Source organism: Lepidochelys kempii, chromosome 4 (genome assembly GCF_965140285.1).
Source record: "Lepidochelys kempii isolate rLepKem1 chromosome 4, rLepKem1.hap1, whole genome shotgun sequence".
Taxonomy (NCBI): domain Eukaryota; kingdom Metazoa; phylum Chordata; order Testudines; family Cheloniidae; genus Lepidochelys; species Lepidochelys kempii.
Genome location: NC_136383.1, coordinates 89,639,637 through 89,656,938, shown reverse-complemented (window position 1 = coordinate 89,656,938; position 17,302 = coordinate 89,639,637). Strand labels below are relative to the sequence as shown.

The window sequence follows — 17,302 nt, the reverse complement described above, 5'->3', positions numbered from 1 at the left end:
ATTACCACCTTTACATTTTCTTCATTTCAGCTTTTGTGACTGAGTTTATAACAGCCAGACACCTAATCTACTGATTAACAAGTACTTAATATGTGCTAATATCTAATTGCTAGGGCTGATGAGTCAGACCTCTCTCATCTGTACATCATTTAGGAGCCAAATCTAATCATGCTCTACAGAAACATGATTTTCTCTCAGCTTTATTCAGTGCAATAAGTCAGGAAAGTGAAGCTATAGGACAAGATAATAAAAGGATAATCATCACCACCACCTAAGACATATAGTTCTTTACAAATGTTAATTTACGGTTATTTATATTTTAAAACTGATCCCATATTTTGAACTTCCTGTACTATTATTTTTTGGTTCCTTGTCTAACAAGAGCGTCCCTGCATTTGGGTCTTGGCTGGTGGAGTGTTGTTGAGAAAGAAGAGGGAGAAGTACTGTGCTGTGTAAAAAGCAGATGCAAAACATTTGTGGCCTCTATATAATCGTTCTCCTCTGAAATAATGTGGAAACAAGCAAGGAGATTTATGAAAAACATGACAAAAAGGACACACAGGCTGGGAATTCTGTGCTAGGCAAATGTGATTCATGGAGCTCACATTGGTGCAATGTGATCCTGGCCTGTTTGGAAACATGAGTCAAAGTCTTTGATGGGCGTGTTGTTTAAATCCCCAGAGGCTGGTGTGTGTTTCAAGTATTTATATAAATAACATCCATTCTGTAGAACTAGTAAGAGCTTTAGTTGTGTTTTTAAACATGTGTGTGAATGGTCTCATTTTTTCCATCTCTTCCAAAACGGAGTGTGTGTTTTCTACATGTGAAGCATTGTTGCTTTGTTTTTTAAGCCTAAGGAAATGTTCCAGGAATATGAATTTTCATGAGGGTTTCATTTCATACGTTGCTCTCCCAAGAGAGCATCCGCCTTTCTATTAGTAATCTACACAAGGAAAACCAGAACACCACTCAGTCAGGATTCCAGCAACTAACATTATGCAAAATGGTGTACAGTCTTGCTCCCCAGCCAGAACGTACTCTACTTGGATTAGGCTGACATGGGAATATACCCATTGAAACACAGCTGAGTAAATGAACATTTTCCAACTCTGCTACAGACTTTCAATACACTGGAGCCCATGAATCTATGCTAAAAACAAGCCTGTTACAAACAGTACACTGAGCTGAAGTCTCTTCTCGCTCAAGCCCATGTTACTTCACTGAAGTCAGTAGGCTTATGCAAAGGACAGAGGGGAGAAACTGGCCTGATCTGTTGTCTTTGCATTTCTACATGTGAAATGCTTCCATACACATGTATGCTGCACCCCACCAAACCAGACAAGCAGAATAAGCACAATGACTCTGTTATAAATGCAAGGTTTAGCAGTAAATGACTCTTGGTTGTTTTGCCGGTAGCACTTGGCCATTTTAAAGAGAAAAAATTAAAGATTAGGTCTTAAAAAAAGACTAATCCAAATGGCTGTGTGTGTGGGTGGAGGATGTGGAAAGAAATCAGGTTTGTAGTGGGGAGCAGAGTTTAGTGTTCTGTGGGCAATTTAAGTGTATTTGGTTTCGAAATTTTGGTAGGGATGCCTTGGATAGATGCCCCTTTTAATTTTTTGTATATATGTAAACAATAGACCTAATCTATACAAATCTTCCCCAAAGTGCCTGGCTCTCCAATTGCAGGGTGTAGGTGTGGCCCACCTCTGGTACAGAATCATAGAAGATTAGGGTTGGAAGAGACCTCAGGAGGTCATCTAGTCCAACCCCCTGCTCAAAGCAGGACCAACCCTAATTAAATCTTCCCAGCCACTGTTACTGTAAATGGTATCCATAGAAACCACTTAGATTGGAAGATGATACATACGTTACCAATGTTTTCTCTTCTTGGCACAGAGCAGGGCTATAGAACTCCTAATATCCTTTGACAAAGGGTATACATTCTAATGCTTCCATCACCCCTTACCATGATGCCTGTCCCAAGTGTGGTAGTACTGAGCACATCAGCAAGTCTGGCATCCAACAAGTTAAAAATTCTATTGCTGACAGGCAGAATACACAAGAGATTAAATCTAGTTTAAAATCATAACTAGGTCTCTTGAATACTCTTGTACATATAGAAGATGTCCGCTATTTTTATGGAGTTCTTGGCCAGTATGGGTAAAGTTCTATTCTCATTTTCACCCATGTACCCTCCTTGAAGGCAATGGGGTTGCACAAGTTTAAGTGACAGCAGAATCTGACCCGTGGCATCCACCCTGCCACTTGATATGACTCATAGTGTGGCATAGCATTGGATGAGGGAATTATGGTTTTTTTCAGTCTATTTAAAGGAGTTCAGAAACTGAGGTCAAGTCATCATGACAAACCTGTATCAGCTGGGCTGCATTTTCCGGACTGCCGTACCGAAGATCATGGCCATTAATAGCTAACACCCGGTCATTTTCTTGAAGCTGTCCATCACGGGCAGCTACACCTTGTTCCAGCAAGTTGAAAATAAATACCCCGGGTTCATCTGCCTTGCGGACCAGCTTTATTCCCAGCTGCTCATCTGGGCTGCCTCGGTTTAGAACCACATGAAAACTGTCATCCCTGTTGTAGCGAGCATCAAGAGAAAGTCCGTTGCTTCGGTATCGGTACCTCTGCTCTCTGAGCACAGTGAGTCGGAGCACCTGACAAGGCTGCTTCAAAACTGACAGGGCATAGCTGTGAGGGACATTGATGATGTCCATGCCGTTCACCTGGAAGAGAGAACCATTAATCAGCAATGTGAAGAAGCATCTAATCTGAACTGGCACTGCAGACAGCTGATCTGTTTACACAGATGTGTCCATGTTCACTGACGTGCAGTATTTGAAATGGTGTCACACAAGAGGCCAAGTTTTTATTATATAATATCCTCCCCCCAAGGACAGGACGCAGCGTACAGACACTTACTGTCTTTTTCCTCTCTCACTGATTGTCTCCAGACATAACTGTTATTTTTCAGTTTATTATTGCCCCTCTTCAGGCCCCAATCTCCTTTTGTGTATCTTCATTTTATTCCACTAGTTTCTGATTTCAAACCCAGCTACCTTTCCTCCCACTCCCACTCCTTTTCTGCAGTGTCCTTGTTCATTATCTTACAACCACTGTGGTAACAGTAGACAGTCTGTATCCCCAATTTCCGACCTCACTAAAGAACTTCTCATTAAAATGGGGGAAAAAAGCTCTAAGTAGTTTTAATTCACTGTGGTCCAGAATCTCAGCTTGAAGCTATGCTGATTTACATCAGCTGAGGAACTGGCCCTTCATGTTTCCCTTCATTTCCTGGGTCAGAAGAGTTCATGTTTCTTTCAAATGGCTTCAGACAAAGAACTTTAAATCAATCCTACAATTTTTGTTCTGTAAAACTGATTGGCTACTGCACTTTATCCTTACTAAATGAAAAACATTTGCAGGGTTTAAATTTGCTGGAGGAAAAAACAAACTGGACAACAGCATCTATGTAGCTTTACAATATAATAGCAGACCCATTTAACATTTAAAAATGTTTCCACACTGCAACAAAAAGATCCCCAGCAGGGGTAAAACAACTCAGCTGCGCTTGGTTTTGTAAACAGCTTCTGTGGCCACTAACTGTAGGCTCTGCTAACCTGTTATCATCATACTCTCAGTAATGCTGCAACTCTACTGGGACCAGAACAAAAGAAAAACAGACTTAGGCTGTGTCTACATTTAAACCATTACAGCAACATAGCTGCATTGCCATAGCGCTTCAGTGTGGACACTCACTCAAGCAACAGGAGGGGTTCTCCTGTTGCAGTAGTTAATCCACCTCCCCAAGAGGCAGTAGCTAGGTTGACAGAAGAATTCTTCCATTGATCTCGCACTGTCTAGGGGGTCAGGTTGGCTTAACTACTAGCTTTTCGCACCCCAGAGCAAGGTAGCTGGGTCAGTCTAACTTTTAACGTAGACCTGGCCTTAAAACTTCAGTAACTCTGGATAGGCTTCTCCTCCAGTTACCTACAAGTATTATGTAGAGGAGAATTTAACTAGGACAAGGAATACACAGACCAAGGGCACAATCCTGCATTATTGACTACAAATGGAATTTCTGATTCTGATCTTGCTTTCATTTAAGTTGATGGCAAAACTCCTTTAAGGGAAAAGGATCAGGCCCCAAGTGGACAATCAAATCTTAATATCTAATGTCATGATGCTGTGAGGTGCTGAGTACCTCCCCAGCAGGACGCTGAGTGTCCTCAGCTATCACTGATGTCAATGGCAGTTGAGAAAGCTCAGCAACATTCAGGTGGTGCTCTGCATCTCAAAAGATCAGGCCCTGTTAGATTACTAGTAAAGAAAACTTAGTAAGAGAATTCAGCAGAGTGTTCAGTCCCACTAGATGTACTGTACACCACAGGTCATAAAACAGGGATTGTGAAAGAAGACACCAAGCTTGCTGTGAAAAGTTATAGCTGTGGGGGAATCCTGCAGTATAAATATAAAGGGACTCCATCAGCTACACACCCTGAAGGTAACGAAAGAAGGGAACTAGTTCTGTCTTTGTTCAGTACTATTGTGCTATTGCTCTTAAGAATTGAAGAATTTAAGAACTGCTTTTAAGAATTGAAATACTGCAGCTTTTAGTAGCCATGCAGGCCTCAGAAGCTCACAGGCACAGTGCGAGAAATGGTACTTGCAGCAGAAGCCACAGCTGAAATATGCAAAAACCAGATTATTTCAAAGCAGTTGGCCTCATTTTTTGCCCATCCATCATCCATTTCTATGGAAACAGGAATGGAAGTAGCAGCTGACAGCCAGCGTCACCTCGTTATTCAAGCTTGCTTATAGATTTCAGCTGTTGCCACTGACTGTGCTGTTTACCAAACAGCACCTACAGAATTAGGGTCTCATCCTGCCAGGTGCTGAGAGTCTCTCAGTGCCAATGAGAACTGAAGGCACTAACTACCTGTTGTATCAACCAGGCAAGGTACTAACAAGCTTCAACAGGATTTTATTTTCAAAGTGGAAACCTCTTTACCAAGCTGCTGCTGCACCCTCTGTACCTCTCTCCCAGCCTCTCAACTCCTGCTCCTTCCTTCCTGTTTCCTGTCCTTTCACACTCCCAACAGCCAGTGCTTCCAATTCTAATAATTACCAGCAACATCTAAAAACCACATTCCCTCCTCTTTTAAGAAACTCTCCCAATTAAAATAATCATTATTGTTCTAACCACAGGAACAAATATGAAACAAGACACTATACTGTTGGCAGAAATATTACACTGAAAACACTGTAGATACTACATAACATAGTCTCTAGCCCAGACAGGTGGTCATCTGGGTCTGACAGGCCGTCTCTCAAGCCCCGGTTCCAGTGCAATGTCTTGTTGTGTTGGTGCTGTGGTGAAGTCATCCAATGCAGACTGGGTGTTGGCATAATCTCCTCTTGATGCACAGGCAGATGCAAGATAAGAAGCATTCCATATCCACCCATCAGAAAGTCGATAGGTGTAAGGTCCCTTCTTCTCTATGATTTTAAGAGGAGCTGAGAATTTATGGTCCCCTTTGCGTAAAATTCCAGGTTTTCATATTCTAACGAAGGAACCACACTCAAACTTTGGTTCCTTAGCACCCCGCCGCTTGTCTGTGAAAGCCTTAAGCTTTACATAGTCCATTATTTGCACTGTTCAGTCCTGCATTGCCCACAGTTGTAACTACTGATGCTTCTGATTATGGACTTGGGGTTGTTCTCACACAACTTCATGAGGACAACACAGAGAGAACTGTTACATTTGCTTCAAGGACACTTGGTTCTGTTCAATTGTTTTTCTCACATCATCCTCGGTTGGGGCATCAGGTCATGCCTTTAACAATCCAGCAATGTTCAGTTTAGTATTCATCTGTTTCCCATGCAGTAACTCTGCGAGTGATCTTTACGTTGTGGCATGTCGTGTAGCCCGGTATGCTCGCAAGAAATCAATAGTGAAGGGTATCCACAATTGCCCTTCCAGTTTAGCTGTTTGCAAACTCTCTTTCAAACTTCTGTTAAACCATTCCATTTCCCCATTGGCTTGAGGGTAATATAGGGATGACCTTCTATGTAAAATGTTCCTCTGTGCTAGAAAAATTTCAAACTCCAGGGAAGTAAATTGACTACCATTATCTGAAACCAGTTCTTTGGGGTTACCTTCCCTGCTAAAAACTGAAGAGAGGAACTTAATTACTGTAGCAGAAGAGATTTGCGATATAAATGCTACCTCAGGACATTTACTGAAATAGTCTATTAAAGTGATGGCATAACAGCAGTCAATTGGAGCAGCATCAAAGGGTCCTACAATGTCAATCACCACTTTTTTCCATGCAGATTCAGGAAGGGGAACAGGCTGTAATGGAGGGGTACATGTCACTGCTGTCTTATCATCCATTGGCAAGTGACACAGGATTTTCTGAAAAAAGAAAAGGAGTACTTGTGGCACCTTAGAGACTAACAGATTTATTTGAGCATAAGCTTTCGTGAGCTACAGCTATAGCCCTGTAGCTAACAAAAGCTTATGCTCAAATAAAATTGTTAGTCTCTAAGGTGCCACAAGTACTCCTTTTCTTTTTGCGGATACAGACTAACACGGCTGCTACTCTGAAACCTAGGATTTTATGAGTGCTTCAGTTTGAGAGTCCATCCCTGGCCATCAATACAGATCCCGAAGTTGTTGTTTGGTTCGGACAATTCCTTGATGAGTATCGTGTGCCAGGTGTATGAGTTTTGACTGTAATTCTTCTAGTACAAGGAGCCGGTGTGTACCTCATAGGACACAGCCATCAAAGAAAGTTCATCCCAAACTCTAAAATAAGGCAGCAAAACTGGGTCAAGGTTTTTATGGTGACTGGGCCATCTCTTTGTCAGAAATTCTCGTAGTTTTTGTTGAATTGGACATGCTGAACAAGCAGCTTGAAATTGTTCTCTTGTAACTGCAGTGAGAGTGCTTGTAATAAGCGCAACCACTACATCCTTATCCTCTGGGGGACATCTGGTGAAGGCAATCAGTGACCACATTTTGGTTTCCAGGCTTATATTCCAGTTCATAATTGAAAGAGAGCAGTCTTGCAGACCATCGAGCAACACGGTATCCTGCTCTTCCCAGGCCTTTCATGGTGAGCAACGTCATCAAGGGCTGTGGTCTGTGCGCAACTTGAACGTGCGGCCCCACAGGTAAGTTCTCCATTTTTCAGTAGCCCAGACACAAGCAAGTGCTTCTTTTTCAACTGTAGAATATTTTCTCTCAGCATTACTTAGCGTCCTTGAAGCAAATGCAACAGTCCTCTCTGTGTTGTCCTCATGAAGTTGTGTGAGAACAACCCCAAGTCCATAATCAGAAGCATCAGTAGTTACAACTGTGGGCAATGCAGGACTGAACAGTGCAAATAATGGACTATGTACAATCAAATCTTTCACCATTTTGAAACTAGCTTGTGCATCCATTGTCCACACTAATGTTGAACTTCTCCGTAGTAATTCCCGTAATGGTTCAATGACAGAAGCATAATTGGGAATGAATTTTGCATACCAGGAGGTAAAACCCAAGAAGGAATGTAAGGTTTGCAAATCTGTTGGAGGAGGAGCATTTGAAATTTCCAGGATATGATCTGGATCAGGTTTTAGTCCAGCCTGTGAAATTGTATGCCCCAGAAAGGAGAGTTCAGTTTGTCTAAATTTGCATTTGGACCTATTGAGCTGGAGGCCTGCTGTGCTGATGCAGTTTAGTACAGACTGCAGGTTATTGTCATGCTCCTCAGAAGTATTTCCAAACTCGATAATATCATCCAGATAGCACTGAACTCCATGTTGATCCTTCAGAATCAATGACATCATTTTTTGAAAGGCACTTAGGGCAGATGCAAGACTGTATGGAACACGTTTAAAACGAAATAGTCCCTCATGTGTAATAAATGCTGTGAGGTCTCTGCTATCTTCATGCAACATAACCTGGTGGTATGCGCTCTGCAAATCAAGAGTAGAAAACATCTTTGCTCCATGGAGTTCTGCAAATACTTCTTTTATGTGAGGAAGAGGATGGCTGTCAATCACAATAGCTTTATTTGGCTCCCTTAAGCCCACACAAAGGCGAATGCCTCCAACCTTCTTCTGCATCACTACTAAAGGTGAAACCCATTCCGAGGAGTCGATCTCTTCAATAATGTCCTTTTGAACAAGTCTTCTAAGTTCTTCTGAAACAGCTTCCCTGACTGAAAAGGGTAAGCGCCGTAACTTCTGTCATACAGGCATCACATTATTCCGCATTTTAACTTTATGCAGAAACCCATAAGTACAGCTGAGTTTCTCCTCAACCTGGTGTTGGGTCCCAGCTGAAACTGGTGTGTGTACCGCAAGAGTGCTTTACTGAGGAAGATCAATTCATTCATTAACTACCCTGAGATTTAAAGCAGCCAATAAATCTCTGCCAAGGATAGGAGTGCCTTTGTGGACAATGTAGAACTCTGCAGTTACCGCAATCACCAAAGGTAATTATTACTGGCAGGCAGCCATGTACTGGAATATGGTTTTTCAAATAGCACACCAAATGAAGTTTGGGTTCAGTAAGAGGCACATCTTTAAAGCAATGCAGATCAATGGAATCAGGTAGTATAGATACTGCTGAGCCAATGTCCAACATTAGCTGAATAGAGCGTGGTTTGCCTGAGGGTATGGCAGAAATGTTTACAGTGCACTTTATCTGTTCTGGAATATGTGCAGCAGTGATTTTGTCCACGCTCAGCACAGTAACATCTGGTATTGTAACTGCATGCACCTGTTGATTGAACTGGCTACTGCGACATACTTTAGCAAAATGTCCAATCTTTTTGCAATGATTGCACTGAGCTACTTTTGCTTGACATCCTGTGTAGCTTGCAAGGAGCTGTGGGGATCCACAGCAAAAGGATGCTTTTACTGTATTTTGAATTTGCTGATTCAGTGGTTTTTCATTAGTTTTCCTCTTGCAATTGTGTATCTGCAGTGGTAGTGAACTTTTCTGCAAAGGAGTCACAGCCTGGACTGTGCCTCCTGTATCCATGCTCATTATTTTGGCTTCAGCTGTAGCTGACTCAATCTGAGTAGCAATAGTTATTGCTTTTTCTAGTGTAAGTTGTGGTTCTAGAAGTAAGCGTTCTCCTACATGAAGCATGGTTGTTTTCTCAATGAGATGGTCTCTAATCATCTCATCTGCCATATTCTCAAAGTTACAAATTATCATCAGACTCCTCAGGGAAGCAATATACTGCATTATAGTCTCCCCTGTTTTCTGCTCACGCTGGCAAAATCTGTAGCGATTAGCTACTACATTCACTTTTGGCACAAAAAAATTCTTTAATGCAGTTAGTGCAGTCTCATATTTATCATCTGCAAGGGGATGTAAAATATATGCTGCTCTTCTGCTCCAAGGCACTGGTTTAGCAGAGCACACTTTCTTACTTCAGAAATCTCTGTAGCACTGATTGCAAGCAGATAAGTCTCAAACATATGGATCCAGGTAGTAAAAGCAATTGGAGGCTCACCTGGGCTTTGCAGAAAGGGTGCAAGTGGGTTCAGAGGCAGAAGATCCATCCTCATCACCAAAATGTTGTATCAACTAGGCAAGGTACTACCAAGCTTCAACAGGACTTTATTTTCAAAGTGGAAACCTCTTTACCAAGCTCCTGCTGCACCCTCTGTACCTCTCTCCCAGCCTCTCAACTCCTCCGTTTCCTGTCCTTTCAGACTCCCAACAGAGTGCAGTGCTCCCAATTCTAATAATTACAAGCAACTTCTAAACACCACCCCACCTACTGGACTAGGCCTGTAGGAGTTTCAGGGCCAAATTCTCTGCTGGTAGAACTCTATTAAAGTTGCATCAACTGAGAATTTAGCTCTCAATGTATTAACAACACTTCCTTTAAAAACACAAAACCACAAGCCCTAATATTAGAACAGTCTTTGCAATGCCCTTAAACTGAATTAAAGATTAAAACAATTAACATTTCTTTTATTCAAATATACAAACTTTCCTAAACCTTCCCTCCCCCCTACCAGTTTAGAAAAACACCCGTGCATTTCTAATGGTATGGTTAAACCAGACGCCGGACAGTGACGGCTGAACTTAAAGGTCTGGAGCTTCTATTTGGTTAAGGGTCATTCTGTTTATCAGAAGCGTATAGGAACATCTTGGCCCTCATTCTCCTAACCCTGCAGCTTGTGTAGTCATTAGTGCAAAGGGGGTGTAAAACACAGTCAAGCCAGAATGGAGGCATTTCAAACACCCTTTGTGCTAGTGTAAGTCAGTAAACAAGGAACAGGACAATGGAGAATTAGGCCCCTTTCATCCAGAAGTGGATCTCAAAATGTCACTAAAACAGACTGAACTGTACTTCCTGATTCTGGCTGGGTCAGAAATGGCACAGGAGTACTCTCTCTTACTGCATTTTGGTCCTTCTGCCTAAGGCCAGGAAACAGAGGGGCCTGAAACTCAAGGGAAAATGAGAAAACCAATCAGTAATCTTCAAAAAAAGGTTTGGTTGAAGTTTTGAGCAAAAGTTAGGGTCAGTTCTTATTTGTGCAATGCAGTTCACCCATCCTTATTCACTGAGGCCCCAATTCGGGAAAGCATGCCTACTCAGGACAGCACTCAAATACATGTCTATATGACAGAGGAACCATATCAAGCACCAGAGTCTGTAGTTTAATGACACATCTTGTCATGTATTATACTTCTGTATATGCAAACATGTAAGTCTTACCGCCCTGTCTTACAACCCTATTGCAGCATGTATTTACATTGACTTGTTCTTTGTTAAAATGTTAACCCTTCACCTGGCATTTCCACAATACCGTACCTTTAGTATCATGTCTCCCGGCAGTAATCTTCCATCTCTGGCAATCGCGCCATCTCGATAGATATGTTGTATAATTATGTGAACCAAAGGCGTCTCACTGCCTCCCACAACTCTAATGGCAAGACTTTCTTTGGGATCACCACGATTGATCTTAATACTGGTAATTTCTCCATCTGGAATCAGGTGATATAATCTGGGGAAGACTGAAATGCACATAAAAAGGTATTTATCTGAAATAATAATTTTGCTTTATTAAAAAAAACCCCCATAATTTCAGGTCTCTGCAGCAGATCCAACTAGGTTTTAGCAGTCGATATGGTTTATGTTAAAGGGGAGAAGAGGATGCCATGCTGTTTTCAGGGATTGTTGTAATTAGTAAATTCAAGGTTTAATTTTTTCTGCAATCAGTTCTTCTCTGCATCTTCTACTTCGATGGGCTGCACCTTCCCCACTCATAAGTACGATTCTACAGAACGCTGCTGGGACCTTCAGTGTGATCGAGGCTGGTGAAATGTATTTAAAGGAAATGTGCAGTGATTTGTTCTAATATCCTAGGAGAACTAAATAGATACTTTACCTCTCCAATACCCTCCCTTCTCAGACAGTTCTTTCCTGGCCCCAGGAGTGTCTCAGAGGGATGTGTGTAACTACCAGACACACCAAGAGCCTGCAGGGGCCGCAGCCTGACCTACTAGCCCAGAACTCATACCTGAGTTGTCACAGAATTTTTTTTGTGCGTGTGTGTGTCTGTCTGTCCAGGACCAACTTGAACATTGTCTACTATTGATTTAGTAGCCCAGGGTTTCAGCACCAGAACAGAAAGTTCCAAGGGACATTTGGCTCACAAAACCTGAGGAAGTATTTCCTCACATCTTCACATCTAGAAAGTTTCCTAATATCCAAATTAAAGGGAGGAGAAAATTTTCTGGGCTACCCAAAGAGAAGTGACATTTTCACTGTAGGACCCTTCCTACTTCACTGTATGGAGCTCAAGCAAACTCATTGGAATAGGAATCCCTTGCTTCTTCTAATTTAAGTATGCAAAATGTCCATATTAAAGCAGCATGCACTTGGATAGAGAGCAGTCAGAGATCCCTAAGGATCTGAGGTAGACAAGGCTCCCTCCAAACTTCAAGGGCTTTCCAAACTCATGGGCCCAGCTACATGAGAAAAAATGACTCATTGTGGATAAATCAGTCATATACAATGCATAAGGGTTTAGTTTAAATTCTAATTGGGAAATGCAGACTTAAATGTGTCTCAGCATGGAGCCAATTTAGTGGAAAGGGACGATACATCTGCAGTCATCAATAGGGGATGTGTTATCTCCCCAGTGTCGTCTACGGCCTGGTGAAACTTTACTACAGACCCTTAGTTTCAGACAAATATAGCTAGGCAGTTGGGTGTCCTGGTTATTACTACATGGTGTTATCTCCCATCTATAGAAAAGTAATATGGCATTATTCCCAATACAGACCCCAATTCAGCCAGGAATTTAAGAATGTGCCTAACTTTAAGAATATATATAGCCCCACTGAAATCATGGGATTGCTCACGTTCTTAAAGTCTGGCTTGTGCTTTAGTACCTTTCTGCAGCAGGACTATACCATACAGAGACAAACTAGCTTGGATTTTAGTAAAAGGAAATTTATCTGAAGGGAACAATGACGTTATTTCCTTTCAATGCTGGAATATTTTTCACCTGACTTAAGAAGCCCTCGCCTGGTAGCACAAAACCATGATGTCTGCTCAGCTGTATTGTGTGAAGCTCTGCTGTACTTGAGGATCCGAGTATAGATTTATTATCTTTTAAACTATAATTTACTTTAGAAGTATGTTCCTTTCCCAAATAGCACATTTGTCTGTACAACATTGCTATTATTTTCTTCTCTTTTAGGAGTATTAAAACTTTTGGTTCAAATTCATTCCTGTATAAATCCAAATAAAATCAATGGCGTTACACTAAGGAAGTATTTGGTTCAATATTATTTTACACATGCCTTAGTATTTTTTAATGTATTCATCTGTCCCAAACCATCTATTACAGAGGTAAAGGCCCCACACATGAGAGAAGGCATTTTGAATTTTTGGCACAATGGATCTTTTGATTGTAAGAGTGAGCTCACATGAATAACCCACTGGTAGAGAAATAATGTATCATCATTCCTTTCAAAGAACTGTAATTACCTATTTTTAAAATTAAAGAGCAGAGGTTGCCATTAAAGAGCTAACACTTAACTAGAGTTACAGCAGAACAGTATCAGAGAGCACAGTATTTCCTAGTCTAAGTTTATCAAAGAGCAAATAGACAGAGAGAGAGAAGCTGAAAAAGAACAGGAGCATTGTGTTGCATCCCTTACCATTCCTTTGACTGTAAACTCTTCAGGACAGGAAACTCTCTTCCATCATGCCTGTAAAGAGCACCTACCAGCAGCACAGACTTGGTCTTTGTCGTTTACATACAGTAGATACAGTTTATTACTGATCTAGGTAATTATACAGCCTCATCACTGCAGTATCTGAGTGCCTGTTTCTCTTACACCCTCCTATTAGTTGTTTCTGCTACAATACCAGCCCCTTTCTGTTTTGCACGCACACTAAATGCCAGATAGGTGGAAATCATGTACACCTATTTTTTTGGACCAGGTTTTACCCAGTTTGTAACTTATCCAACCACTTTAAGTCACTACTGAATTTGGCCCCAAATGTTTTTTTTTTAAATAAAGGATCCACACTTTCAGGGCCTGATTCTCATTTCAGCTAAGCGGGTGTATAGCTGACAGAAAGGTGTAAAGGGGCTATTGTGTAAATGAGAATCAGAACCCCAGTATTTTTCATTGTACCTCATCACCTATAAACCATCTTGTTGGTCTGTCCTAGGCATTTTTCATGCCCCCATCACTGTATTAGCTAGGTGCCAATGGAATCCTTGTAGTGTGATCAATGCAACTGATCAAAAAACTGCTTGAATTTCACATTCCATGGCGACTTGTTACAGCTTCTAACAAATTGTACCATTGATTTTATCAGACTCTGTCTCTACATCTTATTCTCAGAACCTTTTCTAGTGAATTATACTGATTAGTCTCTTGATCAGTTAAACAATGTGGGCCTGATACACTACTATGTTATTCCAGTTTTACACCAGTCTTGCTGTAGATTTCAGCTGAGTTGTACTAGCATAAAAGTAGAGTACAGAAACAATTGTTATATAGTTTTGGTTCTTTGCTTCATGTATAGATGATGCTTTTAACTAGTTTGTAACCTACTGGGTCTTGCAGTGGCATGTTCCTGTATTTCACTACAAACTATTACCGCATCTTAGTTGCAGATATGCCAAGAGGAATTTTAATATATAATTTGCTTTTACTCTAATCAAATGTGTAATCTATAAAGAAATCTCTCCAAGAATTTTCTCTTTTCTTACCAGTCGCTCATTATACAGGTTTTCCTCTTATACTCAATTGTGTACATTTGATGTCTGTAAAGAACATCCTGTAAAATACAGAATGTTCTTTATAAAAAGTAGAGACTTCTGCCCATAACCCAGGTGAAATAACTGGATTAATCTCTTTATTTTTTCTGATGGTTTCTTTAATGCTCTCGTGTATGGTCTGTATTCACAATATCCATTTCTACTTTGAGCCTGGTTTTCAGCCGTATGTTTGTCTAAACTGTACCAGATTAAAAACTAGCTGCTAACCAGATTAGGCCCCCTTTTAAGCAGAACAAATCTATTATCCACTTTCATTTCATTGTCAATATGAATTATGAAAATGGTTGATTAAAATGTACTTTACCCTTTTAAAATAGTAATATACAAGAAAAAAACCCAGAATGGCCTTTTAATTTACTAATATATTTATTTCACCCAAAAGAGTTAGGCCCTACATCCAGCTACTGCTTGCATATGGGTGGATGCCTGTGCCTGAACAGAGCCCCACTGACCTCAACAAGACTCTGCATAGGTGCAAGTCATGTGTCACACACAGCTAGTGGCAGGGTCAGAGCCTTAATCTGTGTGTCCCCCATTTATTCCAATCTTCACTGTATTCTTAATTAGTTATCCCCCATCCTCTTTCAGCAGGTTTTCCAGAGTAGGAAAACCCTTAAGTATTTCATTCCTTTCTTTCCCCATTTACACTTCCAGTCTTTACATATCGTTGAACAGCAGAATCTAGAAAGTAGTAAACTTTCTGTCTTGTTTTTGGTGACTCTGCTTGCAGATTTTTCTCCATACTCTTGTATATTTCTCATCGGGAGTGGTATGGAACACTCTGAATCTGTCAATAATAATAAAAGGTCATCTGTGTTCAGAAATATCCAATGTACTTCTTCCTCAAGCTATACTTCTTTGATAGCAGCATGTAATATTATTGACATTACAGTTTTAAATAAGATAGGAGAGAATGGCCATTCCTGTTTAAGACAGTACCTCTGTTCACTGAAAAAGATGTAAGACTCTGAGTGTTCACTAATACTTTAGGTACAGGATTTTTATATGAGACTTTATGTCCCCCAAATTTATGTTCCTTAATGTAAGCATAAATTCAGTGCTCAAATTTAGCAAACTCATATGCTTATTATGCACCAACTGATAATGCTGCTAGTGAAATATCCTGCTCTTTAACCTCCTTAACAGGAAATATCCTGTTCCTTAACTTCCCTAACTTCATCAGGTGTGATGAGTGCTGGATAATGTCTGCTATTAGGTTTTAACCCATCTTGATTAGACTGAATTATTAACACAATTTGCACCCCATGCTGCAAATCTACATTCATGCTAGTAGGCCTGATTCACATAAGTAGCTCACATGCGTTTATTTGCATGACTAAGGACTACTCACCTAAATAAGGCTATGCAAAGTGCAGACTATCGTTTCCTTTATCCTCGTTTCCAGAATTTAAGCAATATAGCCAATGTTATAACCAATTGTTAGCAAATATGCAGATCTATAATTCTCACACACAAGTTTGACCCAGTTTGGTTTCTGTGTTACATTAGAGTTATCTGAGCCTTACATATTGTCCTTTGCAACCTGCTTTCATGTTTGATTTTCCTAATGATTTTCAGTCACTTTGGAGACAGGAATGATCTATCTATCTATTTTTAATTCTCCAGTGAAGTAGCCTATACTTTGAGATTTTTCCTTTTTTAACATCTTATTGCTTCTGTGGTTTCTCCAGTGGTATCTCAATCTTCTCAAAGAAGGTTTGGTAGGACTGATGATGTGATTGTTTAGGATCTTATAGTATCTCAGTAAAATTGTACTTGTTTTATTTGGTCAGTAATCACATTTCTCTTTTATAGTCAATTCTTGCCTTGTACAGGCAGGTTAAAACAGGAATTTATCTCAAATGGTGGAAATCCTGCAGGATTACTCTTTTTTCTAGGTATTTATGCCTTGTGCATCACCATGGAATCAGAGTGCTTAAGATCCATCCTTATGAGATCTCCACCAGCTGTTTTGTGAGATTTTGGCAAAAACAGAACCAGAAATTCCAATCTGCTGTGGTGGATTTTAATTTGAAAATCACTGAAAGCGGGTTAGACTCCACATTCTGGGTTTGGGCCACATCTAGAATAAACTTGATTTTTTGGTTTCTTTCTTCGGTCTGTATAAACCATTTCCCTTTCTTTATACAAGTCTCACAGGCATGATGCTGAAAAGGGGATTCTAGTTCCCTAAAATCATAACTTTTTCTCATCTTTTCAGTATCTCCATTCAGTGAATAGGACTCTCATCTTGCTCAGGATCAATTCCTGCCTCTTGCACCAAAGCCAATTAGCCAGGCTTAGTACAGGGAGTGTTACAGGAGTGGGAAGGAAGAAATCTACCTCTACAAGATTCTCAGCATCCATTTTTGGGCCCTGAGTCTGCAATAGCTCTTTACAGGGTGAGGGGTAGAGGCTGGTGGATCTCTGTAAGCACAGGATCCACAACCCCTATACCACACGTACCCCAGCCTGCCCACAGCCTTGCCAGCAACTCACTTGTATTGATCCCCTAAAAAGGAACTCTACAGGGTACAAGGAGGCAGACATCCTGGCAATGTCCACATCAGCTCTACTGCCCTCTGCAACTGAGAAGAAAATGGTAAGATGTATGTCTCACTGCAGGGGGCCACCTGCAACACTGCAGTCCCTAAGAGGCAGCCAAGCCTCGTGAGACATATGACAATGAGAAAAATTCAGATAATCAGCTTTTTTAAGTTATTTTAAGGTAAAGCCCATTTAAAAAATGTTTCAGTTAATTTAACAATTAGTTTAAATTAACCAATTTAATATTTACGTATAAACAGCTTTGAAGTTGTTGGAGTTTCAGTGGTTTCCAATGAATCCTGAATCCCTTTTAGGCCTAATTTTGCCTCTTGAGATTGTCAAGATGGTAGCTTCTTGCTTGACCGCTCACTATTCACTCACCTTCCTTTTATTCATATGCTTTTCA

The 17,302-nt window shown here is 40.7% G+C and overlaps 1 protein-coding gene across 3 annotated transcripts in view; it reads right to left on the bottom strand.

The window, feature by feature from the left end:
• The window catches only part of LNX1 (ligand of numb-protein X 1), a 128,050-nt gene that overhangs the window by 31,497 nt on the left and 79,251 nt on the right, over positions 1 to 17,302 (bottom strand). For all 3 annotated transcript variants that reach the window (XM_078852532.1, XM_073342029.2, XM_073342030.2), the window contains exons 5-6: positions 10,854 to 11,056; positions 2,373 to 2,744 (exon numbers count right to left, since the gene is read on the bottom strand). In XM_078852532.1, coding sequence (XP_078708658.1) covers positions 2,373 to 2,744; positions 10,854 to 11,056 — 575 coding nt within the window. The remainder of the gene's footprint in view (positions 1 to 2,372; positions 2,745 to 10,853; positions 11,057 to 17,302) is intronic.